The following is a 20,767-nucleotide window of genomic DNA, read 5'->3' as shown; positions in this document are numbered from 1 at the left end:
ATACAGTTTCTCTGTATTTTGTAGCTTGAGGCGAGGTGGGTCCAGGTGCAAGCTTTGCAACACTGCAGTAAAGGGTCCCGGGTCCCAGGCGTGTCTCGAAAGCAGAAGGCAAGGAGCTGTGCGGCGTTGGTGGCGGGGCCTGAAAATGGTCTACAGCGGTGCTTCTCAGAGTGTGGTCCCTGGACCAGCAGCAGCAGCAGCCCTGGGACCCCGTGAGAAGCGCAGATCCTTGGGCCCCTGCCCCAGAGCTGCTGAAGCAGAGGTGAACAGGAGACTCTTTCCCAAGCCCTCCAGGGGCTCTGATGCTGGCTCACTGGAGAACCCCTGCCCTAGGAGCTGTCTCTGGGAGTGAGCTGATGATGGGTCTGAACTGCGAGGTCCTCGGACGAGCTGGATCACACAGAGAGGATGCCCCGTCTTCCCCGGGCTTCTCGCTTAGAAAGGCACCCGTGCTGCCCCACCCCTTCTTCCGTTTGGGAGAAGTGCCCCAAGTCACCCGTCGGGAGGACAGTTGTCGGGGACTGTGGGTATCCTTGTCGAACCCGGTGTAAATCTATCCCACAGCTCCCCCACGTGAACCCGCACAACAGCCTGGCTCTGAAAGTAGAAGACTGGGGGCCTCGAGAGACCGAACTGACTTCGCCACCCGATCACCTGCCCAGGAGAAGTGAGGGCGCCTGCGCTCGGCTGGCTTTCGCTGAATTTACAAAATTTAACGTGAGGAGTAAATGCATCATGATAAGATACATGGAACTGATTCCTTGATGCAGGACTTCTTGTAAGAAAGCTATCTGCTGAGCACAGAGGAGGAAAAGGTCATCCTTTCCGAAAACAGACAGAGCCCCCCCCCCCCCCAGGGTGGAGGCACATTTGATACCGTCTCTCATCAAAGATGGGGTTCTGTGGGAAGAACTTTCTCGGAACTTTGACCTAGTATCTGGAAACATCAACTTATTGATGGGAAGCACAGAATTACCACAAGGACACTTACAGAGCCTGTTTATTGCATAAGTAGCAGGCACAAATTCCAAAACGATTTTACAACGCTTAAAGGGTTGAACAATAATTACAGGAATAGAATGTACAACAAACAGGAAAAATAAGTACAGAATAATGGGTGACATGGATAAAATACATTGGAATAAAAGGCATTTCATTTTTCCTATGCAGCATTTTCTTTTGTAAAATCAAGGTGACCTTCAACCGGGACAAGGAAAGAAGGAAAACTCTCTGCTTGGGGAGCTCAGGGTGGCTGCGGAGGACACTCATGCCGGTCTCACTCTGGTTCTGCAGCTTAAACTGCTGGAGGGATCGGAGGACAGCTCCTGAGTTGTGCGTTTGTAGTTCCAATTGATGAGATGCTGTATTTGGTCTTTGGGCCCGATTCATTGTTCTTTGGCAAGTACGAACTATTTGCATTCCGAGGCAGAAGATGACTTCAGCTGAAGGAGCCCAGGGGTGGAGCTGTCTCCCCCCAGCAAGTGGCAAATGCCGGTTTCCTACCTCCGACCTCTCAGCTCCGAGGGGCATTTGAGGGGGCAGGGATTTGAGAATCAAGGGTAAGAGAATGACATTACAGAACTCAGACACTAGTGCAAGGCTGTGGAACCCATGTGCAAAAGACGGTGAACGACCGTTCAGACACGGTGCGAGTTGTCTGCAGGCCCCGGGGACCTCTAACCCCGGCCTCTCAGGGCCGAGGAAACGGGCAGGGCACTTTGATGAGAAGGACGAGCTGTGGCCCTCCTGTCACTCCACCTGGGAACTTCCTTCCCGGGCTTTGGCACTGTGGGTTAACAGAGCAACCTCCTGCGGTGTTCTCACAACTGGAAATGCTTTGGTGGTCCCCATGTTCCTTGACTTTCTCCAGCGGCATGAAACAGCGTCCATCACTGCAGGTCCTGAGTGTTGGAGTGAAGACACCACTTCACCCACCGCAGGCAACTCATTATCCAGAAGCCCGTCCTCCCCGGGAGGCCAAGGGCACTGACTCTGGACTGCCGCTGGGTCTTTCCCGAGGAGCCCATGTAGGCCTGGCAGGAGGGCACGTGTTTGCAAGGAAGAGGAGGGACAGCCCGGTACATGCAGCATGCAGAAAAGGTCCTCAGACACTGCTTGAACTTAAGGTAGAAGACATCCTTTGAGAAGGCGTCCCCTCAGCATCCAATAAGAGCATGGCACTTAGGTTTGTGCAGACAAGTCTTGGAGATGTGGACCCTTTCCCCACACTACTCAGTGCAGCAAAAGCCGGCGAAAGCACCCACTCACAGTGACTTAGTAAACCAAACACCATTGCGGTGCTCCTCTCCGACAGCATTCGGTCACACTACAAAGGTGTTTGTGAATCAAACAGTTCTGTGAAAATACAGGCTTATTGAGGATGTTTTTAGGCAACTTTGATTAGTTTGACTTTTTCACGTGTGTGAACGAGCGCTATGGGACAGAAAAGATGGGTGAAACAAGGACTAACAGCAACTGATCACAGGGCACGGTGGCCACGCTCCAGGTAAGGCCCAGAGGCTAAACCGGGGGAGACCAGGGAAGCCAGGCCCTCACACTACACAGCAGAGCTGTGAGCTGGCAGCCTACAGGCCGAAGCTCACCCACACGTGTGCCGTGAACACTTTTAGATGAGTCGCGAACGTTTACAAATGGGGAGACGGCACAAAATGTATCTGGCGTCTCCTGACAAATCAAAGCTCCAGCAACCCCAGGCCCACTTTTCCACGTGGCAGCCTGAGTGGAGCCAGGGAGCTGCTGTGCCCACTGATGTGCCACGGGCTCCCCCAATGTCCCCTGCCCTGGGCACCTGGCTCGCTTCACTCACCAATGTCAGTACCCTCTGGTCCCCCTGGTCTAGGTCAGGGTCTGGGCCACACCCACCCACACAAAACTGCGGCGACAAGCAGGAAGGAATATGCTTTAGCTTTTAGAACAACAAAGCTCTTCTTAGTAACTTAAAAGGCTCAGTTGAGATTAACTTAATCTCGGTACGTTCCAGAATTTACACCTGCATGCTTTCGTAGTTTTGGAATAGTGGGTAGTCAGCGAGAGCACTCCAGGGAATTCTTGAAAGGTGATGTCTAAAGAATTTTTTTTTTTTGATGTGGACCATTTTTTTTCAAGTCTTTACTGAATTTGTTACAGTATCACTTCTGTTTTATGTTTTGTTTTTTTTGGCCATGAGGCATACAGAATCTCAGCTCCCCAACCAGGGATCGAACCCACACCCCCTGCATTGGAAGTCCCTTGAAAGGTGATGTCTAACTGTGAAGTACCAGTGAGATAATGGAAGAGAAGCGAACTCGGGTGATCGTACACATCTTACCTCATAAGAAGTCCTTAAAGGTGGCGAGATATGCGAAGCAGGTCGTGTGGGAAGGCTTTAGGCGGCTAGAGGAGTAAGGGGAGCAGATCATTGCTCTTGTCACCGTTTACGGCAGTGCTATCTGAATGGGGAGGGACGAAATTAGTTACGGCTTGTGGGACTGAGGCTCCCCAGAGTGTGCGTGATAACACGGCCAAGGGACACACTACAGGGAGCATGAGTGCTTATCGGATGCCATGGAGACTTCAGGATGATAGTAAAATAGAAATAGACAGAGATAGGATTGAAGAATTAGATGAGAGAACATCTAATATGATAGAACAGTTAAAAGAAACTGAACACTTCCTTGTTGCCTTCCAAGAGAGATCGTTACACTATTTTTAGAAAGTGGCAAAGTCCTTTCTCTAACATGCCTGCTTGGAGATACCCCAAACTTAGAGATTCTGCAGTAGAGGCTGGAAAATCTGCTTATTGCACAATGCTTGATAGGGAACAGACAATGTTGATTTTTTTTTTTTTTTTTAAACCCAACTCTCTCCGGAGAATGTTTCAGTAAAACTCTCACTTATAGCTTTAGCCATAGGCAAGGAGTCTGAAGGGATGGAAAAGTTCTAAAATACTTTAAACAATGAAGATCTGCTTTTGGATATCTATGATCATTAACTCGACGGTCACGGACAGCACAACAGCACGTCAGAAGGTAAACTGGCAAACAGGCACAAATAAGGCAAGTGGGTTAAATTAACAGTTGAAAATTTGTTAGAAAACATGCAAAAATAATACTGAGTTTTCTTTTAAAAAGTTTTAAATTTTCATTAAACGTTTGTTTCTGTAAAAATCGGAAGAGTTCCATGTCTAAATTGGAAACCAGACTTAGAAAAGCCTCGAAAACAGAAGGGCCGGGCCAGCCCTGCCATTCAGTTGTTGTTCTCTTTGGTGGTGATGGTGACCAGCTGTTTGGCGGCCTTGGCGATGTCGTACGCACACTGGATGACCTGCTGCGTGACCAGCTGGATGTCCGTGGGCGGGCCCGGGTCGCCTGGGAGGGTCTTCTTGCACTCCGACTGGAGTCGGTAGGCACTGGATGTCAGTAAGCGGAGGGAAGTCCTCACCATGTCGGACCTGGGTTTCTAAACAGAAAAACACAGGCATTCGCCATGAATTGCAGGGTGGATGTATCCGAGAGCAGGGACAAGCATTCCTCAGAAAACAACTCAAGCTATTCCACAGTGAACAGCAGTTCTGTCCAGCACTTTTTCACTGAGGGTGCTCGGAACATTGCAAGCTTGGCAACCCACAGCGTGGCGGATGCTGAAGGGCTCTGTCTCAAAGGTCAAAGTGCATGCAGTGTATTTAGTAGTATGCGTTTAGTAGTGCTATACTGAAGTGGTTTTTGAAAAACATTAATCCACTTGGGTGAAATATTCCAGATAAAATTTCATTCTATTAATGCTTTACCTTCCAGCATTTGGCTTGTACATTCTTGTCTTATTAAACCCAAATCAATGCTCATGTAGCACAAAAAATATTTCAAAGCCCTATATGGCTATTTGCATATTTAAAACTTTCTGTGCTACAAAAAGATTAATATAATGTAAAGGTCATAAAGAAATTTCTTACGGTTCATTAAAGGGATCTGAACCAAGTTAGTAGGGAGTGACTTACTTTGGGGAATAATGCTGCCATTTCTGTAACAGCTACGTGTATCCTCTCTGAGCAGGGAATATAACTGCAAGAATATTGAAGAGGTTATTCAAAGACAGTGAAAATAATTCAGAGACAGAGAATACTCAGCTAAGAATAGGTCCCATTTACATTCCCGTAACAAAGGGGTTGAGGCCATGGCCCAACCTGCTGTGGATCCCACATCAACAGGAGGTGCTCTGTGATAAAGCAGGGGCCCCATCCTTTCTTGAAAGTTCATTCAGTCAGACAAAAACAGTCTCCAGGTATGAATGTAGGCAACGTCCACTACCAGCCAGGTGGAGCCACAGAACAGTTAGTCTGTAAAGATATCTACACCTCCTCAAGGTGGTCATTCAAATTAAGACTGCCTACGTTTTAATTAAATCACTGCATCTCAAGAAACTGGTTTGAATTATACCAAAATGCCTTCCAATTGGGAATCCCCGACTTTTACCTTTACGAGCAGTTAGAACCATACACCATGAAATAACAAAAACACCAACGCACAGGAGTTATTTAACTTGCAAATGTGAAGGGGCAACAACCCATCTGGTGACAAAGACCCTCAAAAAACGGCAATGTCCACAGCAACCACTGTATCAGCCACAAATGTTTCTTCAGCATCAACTGAGAGCCACACCTAAGAGTTTTATGTTTTGCTGGTTATGGTTTTCATTTTGACCCAGAAATATAATTCACCCTTTCCTCCTGCTACACAGAGGAGGCATTTTTCCTAAGGACATCTCTCAAAAACTCACTCATCACGACATATTTTAGGAGGTCCTCAATAAGCCACGAAAGCAAGCACATGCAGATTAATGACAAAGTCCTCCTCCTTCTCTACCAGAGGGGGTCCACGTTCACAACTTGTTATCTTTCCTTGAAAAGGCTTTTGCGCATAATATGTAGTGATCCCTGGACTATGTAATTGTGTGTAAGAGAGAGAGACAGAAACAGAGACAGGCAGGGAGTGAGGCTGGAGGCTGAGGGGATGGGACCAGGCTGAGGGAAGGTCAGGGGCTGTGGGGAGCTTGCTCAGCCCAGGGGACCAGGACTAAGCCTGACCGTGCCTGCATGGGCTACTGGTCCACTTAGGACGAGCACAAGCAATGGGTCATCGAGAGGAGAAAACAAGAGAAAAAGGCATGGGTTTAATTCGTATAATGTAAGGTTATAAATGAAAGTGTCGGGACTTCCCTCGTGGCACAGTGGTTAAGAATCCGTCTGCCAACGCAGGGGACACAGGTTCGAGCCCTGGTCCGGGAAGATCCCACATGCCGTAGACCAACTAAGCCCGTGTGCCACAACTACTGAGCCTGTGCTCTAGAGCCCGTGCGCCACAACTACTGAAGCCCGTGCACTCTAGGACCTGCGTGCTGCAACTACTGAGCCCACGTGCTACAACTACAGAAGCCCGCGCACCTAGAGCCCGTGCTCTGCAACAGGAGAAACCACTGCAATGAGAGGCCCGCGCACCTCAACGAAGAGTAGCCCCCGCTCACCGCAACTAGAGAAAGCCCACGCGCAGCAACAAAGACCCAATGCAGCCAAAAAAAAGAGAAAGTGTCTCAGATATGCAAGGAACCAGAGATTTTAAGAGAACACTGAACAATTTATAAAATATAAATTCTCTAGACCAATTCTAGTTTAAACCAAAAGAGTGAGTTGATGATTAAAAATCTCTGCATCATTCTCTCATGGTTCTTACAGAAAACAGATCATGACATATATTGAACGGATTTGTACATCTTAAAAAAAAAAAAAAGAAACCTCCCAAATTGTACCAAGCTCCACATATTGTGATCTTTGAAGCCAGAAACGGCTCCAGGGCAGATATTTGTATTTTTGACAACCATCAAAGAGAGAAACTTAATGTAAGCATAGTTCTTGGTTGCTGTTTGAAATACGAGCAAGGCACTTCTGAGCCAGGGGAAATGAGAAGTGAAGCATGTTGTTCAATGGTGGGAGAGCCCCAGGGAAGGAGTTCACCCTGTTATCACGGTGCCTTGATACGTTTGAGGTGTGAAACGTTTTGCTTTATGTAATGTGGTAATGAAGTTGTCTGTTGCCAAGGCTGTGGTGCTGAGCAGAGGAACTCCACACCTGTAGCGTGTGCGGCAGGAAGGGCGTGTGATAAAGAGGAAGTCCGGGGCAGGGGGGAGATAAACAGCTATATAATTTTCGTGGAAGGAGGCTGAGAAATTATGCAGGTTCCTCCTTTTCTCTGAGGAGCCTCCAGCAGTCCAGCCATGAAGACTAGCTCTGCTCCTTCAATAAACACTGAGCATTCCTCTCCTACTGAGTGGGAAATGACGACACGGGGAGAAGTCTGAGCTGTACAGCAAAGCGGAAAAGGGCAGAAAATGGGGAGGTGAGCATGGCGGTGCGAGGGACACGGAGAATGCAAAAGACACTGGTGCATCCTTTCATGGAAGAGAACAGGAAAAAGAAGAAGCAGCACTGTGTTCCTTGAACAACTTTTGTTCGTGCAAAGGCATGGAGAGGAGCTCTTCACCGAAGCCCTAAACTTTGCTGACCTAATGAAAATAATGAGATTGTTCTGGGGTTTTGATCAAATTCAGCCGCTTTCATAAACTCAGTGGGATGACGTTAAACGTGTCGTGATTGTGCCTGGAGCAGGCCGGCCGCGTGAGACTAGGATACCACCTGCAACAGCTAACAACTTACCAGAGAACAGAGGGGTGAGTTAGAACGAGAGCCGGGCCCTTCTCTGCAGTAAGAAATAACTCTGCAAGACATGGTTCTGCCCAGAGCGAGCAGACTCTTCACTCAGGAGCACAGAACGATTTGGGTGACAATTAGGTACACTTTTCTAAACACCACTTGCTTCTTAGACGTGCACACGCATGAGGGAAAAAAGTAAGAAATCAAGTTCATTTCAGGATACCTTCTATGGCAGCAGACTGCTCCCCAGCTAAGGAGACCCCAGACAGCAGTGTGGCCGGGAGAATGTGTTGCCGGCTTTGAGGTGGCTTCTTTCACCTCGAGAACTCGGAATGTCACTGACCCCAAATACGCTGCAATTCTCTCTCTAGAGGCAGCTATATGCAGAGCACTTCATAAGAAGATGAAAGATTACAAATAGTACATAAAGACAAAAGGCAAATTTACAAGTTTGTTTTCAAGCCTGTCACATACACCTGAAATTTTCAACAACTTTTGAAGTGAGCGTATTAAACACAAACTCCCCGCCTCTAAGGGAGCAGCAGAATCTCTTCCAGAGCACGTGCACACGTCCTGCCAGGCCGGACAGTCAAGCCCCCTTACCTGTCGTGTTTATTTTCTTGGGCTGCTCTTAAGAGCTCCTGTATGTTTTTAGTGATCTGTTCAGTCTTCCGGATGACGTCTTCGGTGCTGGGGAAGACGGGGCTCGGGGCCGCGTGGGGCTCTGCTGCATCTGGGCCTGAGCCATCACCTTGCCACACTGTACTTCTTTGCCTTCCCTTCCTGCTTGGCCTGTGAGCATTGAAGAAGTGGTTAAACGTGACAGGTACTGATCAGCTGCCTCTCTGCTTCTAGGAGCCACAGCACGTGCATGTGCCGAAGGCTGCTTTTGCGGTTTCCTTTATCCTGTCTGGCAGGAGACTCAGGGTGAGGCTGGTTCATCAGGAGGCAGCCACAGCTCATAGGGAGGCTGCTTCATTCTACCACGGGGGTGGACGTGATGACCCTCGTAGGAAGGCTGAAGACGGGCAAAGGGAGGGAACAACCGGAACAGGGAGGGTGTGTGGTTATGAAGCCACCCTAACCGAGCCAATTCCTTGGGATGCAAATGCAGGATGTAACCTAACGTTGCCTCGAAAATGAAATGGAGAACTGACTTTAAGCGCATTACGGAGACTCAGAGATGAGTCTAGTCTGCTGGTAAAAGGAAAAAAGGCCCCTGTGGCAATAATGTGAGATGGGAAGAGGTGTGAACTATGAACTTATGCCTTAATATCTGAGGACCTTATGGGTCTGAAAACAGAGAAGCGGGTGCAGGTGGTGAAGTGTGCCTCCTGACCACGCTGCTCGGTCTCTGGTTGAAGAGCCCAGCCCCAGGGCATTCTTCCTGCACATGTACCCCAAGTCATCCGGGTCCCTGTCATTGGGAGTGTTGTCATAGTCACTTTCAGGTGTGCTGTTCTGCTTCTCCAGCCTGGATGCCTACAAGAGAAAAGGCGACCCCATTAGTTGAGAGCACCAGACACTTCTTGGGTGCCTTCTCAGGAATTGTTACCTGTCAGGCTACGTGGCCTTCATGCCCCAGATCTCATCTGGGACGGGGGCCGATGCTTTATTAAAAATTTAGGAACAGGGAATTCCCTGGTGGTCCAGTGGTTAGGACACGGTCCGGGGCCCGGGTTTGATCTCTGGTCAGGGAACTATGATCCTGCAAGCCACGTGGCGCGGCCAGAAAATAAAACAAAAATTTTTTTTTAAATTTAGTAACAGATGAATAGTGGATCCAGAAACGGTTTCTTTCCTTCTCTGCCCCATTTCCTTCTTTGCTTCTTAGCTGCTCCATACACAGATCCCCGGTACAAACTAACAGACATGCAAGGCAACGCTCACGTTTAGCTGAGGAGTATGGAGTTTAACTACAATATAATGGGGCCCATTTAAGAAGCAAATGGGTCCGCACATATATCCACAGATCGTCAGCACTGGGAGTCGCCTGCAGGTTAGCTAGTCTAACACCAGATGGGAAAAGGAAGGGCCAAAAGAGCTGGGGGTCACCCCCAAGGTCAAAGAGTCAGCAGAAAACCTGGACTAAGAACCTGGGCTTCCTGTCTCCTGCTACCTCCAATACCCCACACCTGGGGCCCTGAGGACCTCCACTGCTCACAACACAGCTCTCCAAGAACTATCCTCAGAGACGGCTTGTGTGAGCCACACAAGGAAACCAGAAACCATTCATTCATTGCCACACGTTGTTTGTGAACCAAAATGGATTAACCCGGTGTGACACTTGGTTTCCAACCCCTTTCATCTGTCTCCCAAAACATCTATCCCTTAAAACATAAAGATATGGTGCAACAAAAATGGGACACAGGAACCCTACAACTGTTTTGAGCAAATGGCAGCACTGCTAAGTACAGGGCATTCTGGGGTGACAACATTCCTTTGAAAGGGACTATGTTAGTTCTGGAGTATTTAATACAAAGGATTTCCCCTCAGTATTTATTTTACCCATAGTGCTTGGGAATTTCTTCATTTGAACAGAAATCAGTGGAAGCTGATTTAAAACCTAAATTGATTACCAATTGCAAAAGACAAATATGAGCTATTTCTAGCTCTGTAACTTGAATTTAATCCAAGTTAATCAAAACATGTGCCTAAGGAATTTTATTGTTGCTGCAATAAAATGTGGCTAAAGATATAGAGCCTGTAAATTCAGAGCCCTGTTTAAACATACGGAGACCCTGTAGCTTCACTCAAATGAATGGCTCCCTTAGAGTGAGTCAGTTAAGTAAGTCTCCATAAAGTTTAATTGTTTGCTCCTTACTGATAATGCTGCTTGGCCCTCTGAAGGCCCTATGCGGGCGGGCAGGCAGGCGGGCAGGCAGGCAGGCAGACAGGCAGCCAGCCAGCCCTGAGATGGGGAAAGGCTCCTTATTCACACCACGTGCTGCTTACTATCCCCGTGACCCCTCTCTGTCCTCTCCCAGGGAGAACACTCTTTCTCTGTCTGCTGAGGTCTTTCATGTTTCCCCCAAATGCTCTATTTGGTCCCAGTCACTTAACGTAAGACACTTGCACTGGGCTCCTAAAGTTCAATACGAGTTTGTACTGAAACCACTCAAATACATCTGGCAAATGACTGAAAATGTTGGCCTGCAGCTATAAAGAGTCTGTAAAGCTAAGTTCTGTAAAAACTACTACAACATTTAAGATCCCTTTGTTTATATCTCCTACCAGCAAGCAGTTCTGCTTCACTTGCGGCTTTTGGTTTGGCTTCATGGATCAATCAGTGAGTTACTGGCTACTGGCTATCTACATGGAAGACCAAAGGCAGGCACGGAACAGTGAAACCAGGCTCTTGCAGAGACGATCTCAAAAAACAAAACAAAACAAAAAACAAAAAAAAAACAAAAAAATCTCTTCTTACCTTTCACAGTGAATGTCTAATAAATTTCTTTTCCTTTAGTTTTTATATATACGTACACACACACAGATGAGTGTATGTTTGTGTGTGTACATGCACATACACAGCATAAAATGGAATATTAAAAACCTGCATTTAAATAATTATCCTGGGACATTTGTCCAGAGCTGCTCCGGTGGAAAAAGCTAGAAAACGGAATTAAACCCAGAAAAATCCCACCTTTTTATAATGGATCTTTTTGCCTTCCTTGATGTAAATTTGATAATTACAAATCAAATGCATTACCTCCACAATGATCAAAAGTACCAAGTTTCATTGAAACATTTTAGAAGAGTAATGACTCATATATCTAATAAAAGTACTCAGGAAATGTTTCTCAAATACAGAAAACAACGTACAACAATAACCACCCAGGAAATCCATTACTTACATTAAATCCTTCATCGTTATCAACAAAAGCATATTTCAGGATTTCAAATTAGTCAGCATTAATTTCATGAAAATTATTGTAAACATGCAGAACTAAGGTCTACTAGTTAGAAGTGCTGCTCTCTCAAAGCTGTTAATAGAAAAGTTACCTTATAGCTGGTGCTGGTTCAGTTTATTTAATAGATTTGTAGTTTTCTCTGCATACAGACATGCCATAAAAACCTAAACTCACGATGAAGCTGTCAGGAGCAATCAGGATCATCAGTTTAAATGACCGGCACAAAACACTGTCTCAGTAAGCAGTCTCTGCAATAATTCTCAAAACTACCAACAAATTTTTAAAAACTTTCACAGTGGACAAAAAGAGGTTTACTTGACTCTTAGCAACAACATTTCAAATAAGATATTCATTTCTATTTAACTGCCCCTTACTTTAACTGAAATACTGTAATATAAACAGTGCAGTTCAATTTCAGAACTGCTCAGAAGATAGTAGCATATGTCAAGAGGTTTTTTTTTAATAGATTACCTCAAAAGTGCAGAAAGGAACCCCCAAAGGGCCTCCACGAGCCATAAGGCACTGGCAGTGGGCAAGACTCTCCATCGTTCCTGCCAACGTGGAGGGAACGGACAAAGGGCAGTGCAAATCCCCCTGGTCTGTAAAGGTGGTCCCTCACCCACACCCACCCTCCCTCCTCTCACTTTAGCCACACTGTCCTTCCAGTAAAAAACAAAAGAGCCAGGACCTGAACGCAGGCCTGCAAAGCTTGTGCTCTGTCACGACTTTCCCAGCTTGCTGCCATGTACTCTTCACGCATGAAACTGTTTTTTAAACTGACAGTGCCTTTGGGAGCAGGGAGGTCACCTAAGTCCCCAGGACCCTTTAACTGACTTTCCAAAAGGCTGGGTGTGGACAAGGTGCTTGATAAATACTTGCTGCCTGGCTACTCTAAAAGGAGCTTACCTGTATCAAGTGCTGTTACTGGGAATGTAAATTATACGTCGGCAAGCTGGACTTGACCAAAGAACAAAGTGAACAGCTTCGTACTAACAGGTGCCTACACCTCCAGTGCTGCCATGTGTTGCAATCCGGGTGCAGAACGCAGGGACTGCAAAACCTTGGTTTGTCAAGTAAGGTGCTGAGGTAAAATATGTCAAGAGGTAAAAAAAAAAATAAAAAATAAAGAGCACGATGTCTTAGTGTTTCTGTTAGTCCAAATACACTAGTTCTCTGAACAAATTTGGACAGATTTGCCCTATTATAATATTTAACCAGCAGCCAGCGAATTTTCTGATTGTTTAAAAAGACAGAATGCTCAGAATCAGTGTTACAGGGTGAACTGCAGACTTTGTTAAATGTCACGTGAGACTGAGCAATGTGGAGTTCGAGGAGACGGAGGCCGCCTCCTGCAGACATGCATGCGTGTGTGAGTGCTGAGAGCTGAGACACCAGGAGGGAAGCGCTGCCTCATGCAGGACAGAGAGCACTTAGCGGAGGGAGGGAGGGCTGGGAGAAGCACAGAGCGCCAGGAGCGCTGCCCCTCCTCCAGAGAGCAGAGCATTCAGAGTGTACTTAACCCTTCGGGCGCTCTCGTCCCTCGACCAGGAAAGTGTGGAGGGGAAGGAAGGCAGAGACGAAGAGGAGGTCACAAGCGCACTCCTCCCAATCTGGAAGGGGAAAAAGAAACACACTCGGGAAAACACAAAACAAACAAAAAACCCCACCACCTACCCTGGCTTCGGCCCAGGTTTCCCAGTAAAAGAATCCTAAAAAGCAACTCACTACACACGTGAGATCAGTGCTGAAACTTCCACGCTAGCCAATGACAGATCCCCAGAGATGTTTTATCCCTTAGTGAAATGCCTCTCGGAAATTACTCGGAATTTATAAGGTTACTTTTCTATGAGGGAAAGACAATACCTAGCATAATTTGTCAAATTTGCCAATGTTTTTTTTTTTTTTAATAGACAGCCTTAAACAAATATTTGTTTTTTAACCAGGACAGATGATATGAAATGAAAAACTATACAAATGATTTAAAGTTGGTATACGCTATCAATCTGCTCCTTAGTACAGATATAGAACTTTCACAATAATAAGATGTTCTTACATTTTAAATGGTTCTAAAATAAAAAAGTACACTGTGAAAACTAACAAAGTGGCTTTTCCTAAATTTTGTTTTCAGTTATACAAAAATAAGATTCTTAACTTAGTTCAATGGCATTCCCATTACACCAAATGTATCAAATCAATTGCTTTAGAATGTTCAGCCCAAACAACTTAAAAAGTTGAAGTAGTAGACTCCCAATTACAATATAACAACACTGTAATTTTATCACATTAAAGCTTGACAAAATTAAACTAGGGCTTAATTTCCTAGACCATATCCTTTACTTTCTATTTACTCTGAGAATTTTTTTGGAAACTCCTATAAGAGTGGACTGAAGAATAACTCTGACATTCAAAAAGATAAATATTACTCTTTGAGAAAACATCACATAGGTTCAAAATGCCTGCAACATTTTGTCAAAACATAGGTTTTTTAAAACAAATTAATCCCCAAGAAATATAATATTTGAAACCCTCACAACACAATAGTTATTCCACTGTAAAATAGAAGCATTAGTAGCCTGTTACACAATACGATCTTTGGAATGTAACGCTTGTAAGGTCGATATAGAATTCTTACATCTCATTCTTATGAAGTGAAAAAGCAACACTTTCTCCACGCAGGGAAGAGGATGCAGCTAAGCAGGCACACTGACCACAGGTGCAGGGGCTGCGGAGGCCCAGAGGCTTCCAGACCTGGCCTGCATGCCCAGGCCACAGACACCACCCGCTCCACTGGGAGGAGCAGAGGGGGCGCCTTGAATTCTCAGGGCTCCTGTGCGTAAGGGGGCACACGCCCGTCTACCTCGAAGAAGACGGTACTTACTTCCGCCGGTAAACTTTATAATTTGCTTTTGTTTTTGGAAATAGGGAAGGAAGCTTGTTACCAAAAAAGTTCCAATAGTGGCTGGCCGGGAAAGATATTATGGATACGGGGGAGAAAAAGGGGAGAGGGGCTGAGCAAGAGCCAGAATCTCCAGGGTAGTAGGAAAACTTTCGGCCAGCGGCCCTGAGTGCTTGTGGGAACACCGCAAGCACCTGTCGACATGTTAATACAGCAAACACAAGGACGACTCTTGTAGCCCAATTTGGCAAAGCAGAGACTGGGGATCTGCAGGTTCAGAAGAGGGAAGGCAGGAGTCAGGCTGGACACAGAGTGAAAAGCAGAAGCGCCAGTGGTGTTACTTACGTGCGCAGGGAAAGGCTGGAGTCTCGTCCTGCTCTCTTCGGGGTGGTTCACTTCTCCCATTGGGAGATAGGGTTTCTGACCTGATCCCGTCTCGTACATGGACATGGGCCTACTGCCCCGGGCAGATGGACGTCTCTTTAAGGAAGAGTGGTTGGAAGTGTCTGTGTACTCAGAATCAGTTTGCACCTGATATATATTGGTTGTGGCCTGTTTCCTGAGGTTCGAATTTTCACTCTGGAGTGTTTGAAGCTGAAAGACATGTTTGGCAGTGGGACTGTGTTTTTCTACAGCAAGCAGAAAAAGCAAACACCAAGTAAACGCATACAACTACCAGCTCTAACAATAAGAACAGTAACAGCGCGCTGGGTTGAAAGTCAAAGGCAACTACAAACCAAAACTCTTTCCTCTAGAATGAGTGAAACGCAATCAACTCACTTTGTCACTTAAGCAAATTAAATAGCTAATTTCTGAATGTGAAACCGTTGTAGTTTGGACTTTTTAAAAGCGAACTGTCTAACCACGTAAAAATTGGTCATGGTGGGCCTGGGAAATGTTTGCAGGCAAGCTGCACTCTGGATTATTCTAAGGCTGTTTCAAGCAAGAGCTTGAGATCATTAAGACATCACTTAGGTAACTTGCTTTTCAAATGAGCCCTGAGCAATTTGCAAATGCCAAAAATGTCAGCAGACACCATGGAAGCAGCACAAAGATAACTAGAGTTGCTTTGCAAAGCAAGAAAGACAGTGAAATTCAGCTTACGAAAAATCAGATGAGCTACTGCTTCCCAAAAAGCCAACAAGAAAAAATAAGATCAACAAGTTTTTATTACATAATACTCTTTAAAATTCCAAACAATTTAGCACTTTTTTAAAAAGAGAGGGAACCAGATCTTGGTTAAGTTTGCTACATTAACATATCACGAAGAAAACCGGAGACCTATTGAACTATCAACATCTTCATCTGAATGCTCCACGTAGCACGCGCTGCCCTCTGGTGATCAGTCATCTTTCAGCCAGGGCCGGCATACCTGGCCTCTCTCTCCTTTGGCTCTGCCGCCCAAAAATGCGACCGTGGTGGTGTCAGCTTTAAACACTCTAATCTGCCTGGCACCACCCCGTTTTAGTTAGAGGCTGTCACTTGGAGACCCTGAACGCTCTTTCCATTCCTTACATGCAGGCTGCTTCATGGTGCTGGATGAATTAGAGTTAAGGGATCAGCAAGGAACCGAGTTACTCTTTAGCATCTGGCATTTTAAACACAATTAACTGAGTCCAGGCTGCACAACGTCCTTCCCCTCTGGTGCTCCTCCATCTTCCAGGACATTTTATAAGCTGGGTGTGGTGTGAGTTCAGCTGTCTACTCTTTGACACAGATTGTAAAATGTGACCAAATTCCCCACCAGGGCCAAGGCTTAAGTCCACAAGCAACTGTGTCTGCACCAGGAGATCATTACTTTTTCAATAGCAAGCCCCATTCAGTGTTAGGAGTTACTTTCAATTTCTATTTTAGAAAGCACCGATCTGTGAAAAATACACCAATAGTGGCTGCTCCTCTTCATTAATTAGCATCTTTTCCAAGCAACTGTTAAATGTGAAAGATCAGACACAAATCATGCTACTTTGTCAACTATATATATTAAAAAACTTTACCTAACTTTGAAATAAAATCAATGCATCTTGGCTAAATAAACAAATTCCACATACTTTATATTAGTACTGCCAAACTTTTGTGAAAGTCTGATTTACTGTCTTTGCAACAGAAATACTCTCATTCTCAGTTTTCTCAAAGCGTGATCCCTAAGAAAGGGTAGATTGCTTCTACACCAGAAAGGCTTTCAGGGCATAACTTATATCTGCAACTCCCTTTCCAAAGAAAGAACAGCTGCAAAATGACAAGCAGCTACTGAAAATTCCTACATTCCAGGAAACAGACAGGCATAAAGTGCCTGTCAAAACTACTTATTAGGGAACTCATATTCTACGATGAAATGGTCAAGGTCCAACCAGTGAGGAGCATAACTGACACACGGTCCTCAGTGTAGGGCTGGGGGACCTGGTCACATGCTTGTGTGTCTATGTGAAAACCTCTTAGAGTATTTTAGACAAGGTCTTGAAATCTTAAACTTTATCTTCACACTTTTCATGCTAAAACATCCAGCCTGGATTTTGCTTGAATGTGCTTTGATGACCACTAGTTCCTGGTCTCAATTTTTTTAAATTTTAGTACTCTGTACTTAGCGAGATGTCCTCAGATAAATCTGGATGGTGCTTATCTTAATAAGAACCAGACTACACTTTTTTTGTCCGGAAGGAGTATAACAGGACATGAAAAGTTACAGATAATAGGTTCAGAAATCAAAAAGCATTTCTAAGAATTGAGGAGATAATCCATGAACGATGGCAAATAATTCCACTCTGCATTTCTTAAAGAAGCTCGAGACATTTGCTTTCAGAGATTCGAGGTTATCTCTGGTGATTTCTACAAATACTAACAGGAGAATAATAAGAACAAAAATGGTGATGCTTAGCAGACTGATTTGCAGTGGCAAAGTCAGCATGTTTCAGAAAAAGTCGCCTCAAAAAAATGCATTAGTTCAATTAATGAGACAAACTGTAATTCATTAAACAAAAGATATTTCAGAAAAGACAGAAGAAGTGCAAGCCCTGTATGCTATGGCAAAAGGGCACTTTGTCTGTCTTGTTCATGGCTGCACACCAGCCGGTGATAGGGCCAGGGTGGCACAGAACCAGTGTTTGATTAAAATCTGATTGATCTTCAGGCATTCTTGTCCCCTTCTATTATAGGTATTGAGGCCATCTATCTCAAAACGTCTCCAAAAATGATCTAGAACTCAAAAGAATTCTGGACCAAGCCGCAGGCGCGGGTGCACTGCAGTGTTCTTCCCTGACAAGCAGAGGGGCACGGACCTCTTCTTAGATCTTCAGCCTTCCCTTAGGAAGCACCACTGAAAAGGGCCCAGCCACAAATGAGGTGCACCATGTCCTCTGTTCTTGATAATGATTCTGAAGCATCACTCTTCAAATGATAGTAGGAAGACACAGATATATACTTTGTTTTGTTTCTGTTTAAGGAAGTGTACAGAATCTCATTTTGTAGAGCACTGAATGATGGGAGCAGTACCCACAAAGTCTTGGGCAGAATTTAGAATCTTTCCACTTCTTTTTCTTAGCATTCTTATAAAAAGTTATATACGTAATCCCCTCTGAAGCATATTCCTTGCTACTATTAGCCATACTTTTCTTAGAGATAGAGATTAATATATATATTTCTAACTCTCTCAAAAGGAGGCAAACAAGGAAATGCCGAGCAAATGGGATTGTTTCTTACCAGCGTACAGTTCTCGCTGGTGCAAACGCAATGTTTTCTTACATTTATTAAGTACCTATTCTGTGGCTCTGAGGACATCATAAATTAGTGGTAATTACTGGTGAAAAAAAAGCGGGGCTGTGGGACTGGGCTGCCAGGGCAGGGGTGGGTAATATCTTAGACTAGAGTGAACAGGGACAGTACCCCTTGTGTGGTGTGGGGTTTGAAATGTGGATAAACACATACACCTGTCCTGGGCTTCCGTCTGCCCTGTCTTCATGGTGTGATTATTCTTTAGAACAAGCAATAAATAGGAAGAATCACATCCATGGAGTGGTGTCTAGCTTCCCAGGAAGCACAGGATAGTGCAAGGGTTTCTACAACTGACACAAACATTTAATAGGCTGTAATGTTTTCCTACCTGGGAAACTTACACTGGATTTATTTCTAATCTAAGTTACTTCATTTAAAATATCCAAAATACATACTGCTTCCAAAAAGACAGCTTGGCCCAAAGATTTTTAGATCTGTGTTTCTTCCCTCTGACCACAAGCATCATGCCTGGGTTTCTTCCTTATACTATGGGGTTAAAGAGCAACCATCCTGGCATTTATTGACATGTTACCTTTTTCTGCATAATTCTCAGCTCGTCACTCAAGTTGTTATTCACCTTCATTAGCTGTTGTATCTTGGCCTCAGAAGCCACTAGAGCGTTTTTGACCTCCATAAATTCCTGCACAGTGACTGGTCCATCTGATAAATCTGAATCTAGGCTCTAAAAATAAATTGGGGAAAATGTTCACAATCTGAGACGATGATAACATTCAAAACTAACTGCTAAAGAATTTCAAATTCTGAACACGCCAGCTGGATTGCAAAGTTAATCAAACCAAATCAAGGCTTCTAAGCGTAATGCAAAAATAAAACATAAAGGTAGGGCTACTGAAGTATTTGAAAAAATTTTAAGTCAGTATTTTCTAATAGATCAGACAGTGGGGCTACAAATCTATTCTGACAATGACTATGCACATCTGTCTTGTCTGCCTTTCTCTTGCTCGTTCATTTTTCTTTTTTTATTCATTATTTCATTAATTCACTCATTCCAACTTTTCTGATGCTTTTTTACTAAGCATCAGGCAGTGTTCTAGGGGCTTGGGATACATAAGAAAAGAAAATAGACAAAGATTCCTGCTTCCATGGTGTTTACATCCCAACAGAGTGAGAGAAGGAAAAAATAAAAATAAATAACTATATAGTACGGTGAAAGGTGATAAGTGCTATGGAAAATAAATAGAATGGATCAGAGTGAGGGGCTGGGGAGCTGAAGTTGGGGTGAAGGTGGGTGCATTTTAACCTGACAGGTGGGTAGGTGGGACATGAGCAACAGCCTGCAGGAGGGGAGGTCATTAGTCAGATGGCTGTCTGGAGGAAGGGTGTTACAGCCAGCGGCAGGGCTCAGCTGGAGGGAATGGGTGTGCAAGGCGGAGAGGAGGAGGAGGCCGGCCAGTCTAGGGACCCCGTGTAGGGTCCTGTCATGACCCGGCTTTCACTCGAGTGAACCCAGCGCTTCTGTGGAGACCGGGCAGAGATGTTTCAGATGCAACAGGTGACTCCTGCCATCCCCTCCACATTCCCTGCATCTGCCAGTGGCACCACTGATTCTCACAGCTGTGTAAGCTGGAAAACTCTGGACACAACTCCAGTAAGTCTACCTTCCCACTTCAAACATCCAACTTATTGCCAAGCCCTGCCTTTTTTATCTTCCTCCTGTTCATCCATTCTCAAATGTTTGCTGGGCTCCTCTGTGGGCCAGGTCTGGGAGACTCAGCAGTGGGTGGACCAGCCAGGCCCCTGCTGCCCTGTCCTTGGGCTCACACTTTGCTACAGTAACTGTTCTTCCACCCAGACCCTCCCAGCCGAGGCCCTGAGGTGAACCTGTGTCACCTCTTGTTTGGACCTCGTCAGCACCTCCTACTTGGGGTCCCTTCCTCCATTCCCTGGTCCACCGGAACATTCCTCCCAAAACAGAGGACCCAACATGGATGACATCGCCCTCCTGCCCTGCCTAAAAGCTGCCTGGGCTCTGCACTGTTGGCCAAGGTCCAGGCTCTTTGGTCTGGCGTCACGCTCCTGCATATGGTGTGACCCCTGCCCTCTGCTGCAGCTCTGACTCCCACTCCTTTCAGGCTGACTCTACACGTGACCAGATTTCCCCCCCCCGACGCCGCTGTCTCACTTCTTCTCTGTCTAGCCCACCCTCCCCAGCCTCTCCACACGCCCACATCCCAGGCATTCTTCAAGACACACGTTAAAGCCTCCCCTGATACTCCTCCTCAGTGACAAGTTGTGTCTCCGTTGACCACCCCACCCCCTGCTTGTGTCTGTGTTTATGACCCTTGTACTGCAGTCCTCTCTCCTCCTGGGCGGTGACGGCCTTGTAGAGGAAAGGGACTAGGCCTCACTCAGGAGAATATTATCCAGGGAAGTCTGGATAACTATCCAACAAAAGTAAACATTTGTTGAAAGAATAAAACCCACCAGTCCTTCCTCACAGGTTTTATAAAGTCAAAACTGCAGAAGGGCTGTGAG

At 45.5% G+C, this 20,767-nt stretch overlaps 1 protein-coding gene across 9 annotated transcripts in view; it reads right to left on the bottom strand.

Moving 5' to 3' along the window:
* Window positions 1-983: 983 nt before the first annotated feature.
* GIT2 (GIT ArfGAP 2) overlaps window positions 984-20,767 on the bottom strand; it is a 48,569-nt gene continuing 28,785 nt past the window's right edge. For 2 of the 9 annotated variants that reach the window (XM_068563039.1, XM_068563040.1), the window contains exons 14-20: window positions 18,804-18,953; window positions 14,852-15,100; window positions 13,131-13,220; window positions 9,099-9,181; window positions 8,303-8,491; window positions 4,994-5,057; window positions 984-4,458 (exon numbers count right to left, since the gene is read on the bottom strand). In XM_068563039.1, the coding sequence (XP_068419140.1) occupies window positions 4,246-4,458; window positions 4,994-5,057; window positions 8,303-8,491; window positions 9,099-9,181; window positions 13,131-13,220; window positions 14,852-15,100; window positions 18,804-18,953 (1,038 nt within the window). In that variant the 3' untranslated portion in view covers window positions 984-4,245. Of the gene's footprint in view, window positions 4,459-4,993; window positions 5,058-8,302; window positions 8,492-9,098; window positions 9,182-13,130; window positions 13,221-14,851; window positions 15,101-15,695; window positions 16,433-18,803; window positions 18,954-20,767 lie in introns of those variants that run through there. The other 7 variants (XM_068563042.1, XM_068563043.1, XM_068563041.1 and 4 more) reach the window with 6 other exon arrangements.

Source organism: Eschrichtius robustus, chromosome 14 (genome assembly GCF_028021215.1).
Source record: "Eschrichtius robustus isolate mEscRob2 chromosome 14, mEscRob2.pri, whole genome shotgun sequence".
Classification (NCBI taxonomy): domain Eukaryota; kingdom Metazoa; phylum Chordata; class Mammalia; order Artiodactyla; family Eschrichtiidae; genus Eschrichtius; species Eschrichtius robustus.
This window is presented reverse-complemented; position numbering and strand designations above follow the sequence as displayed.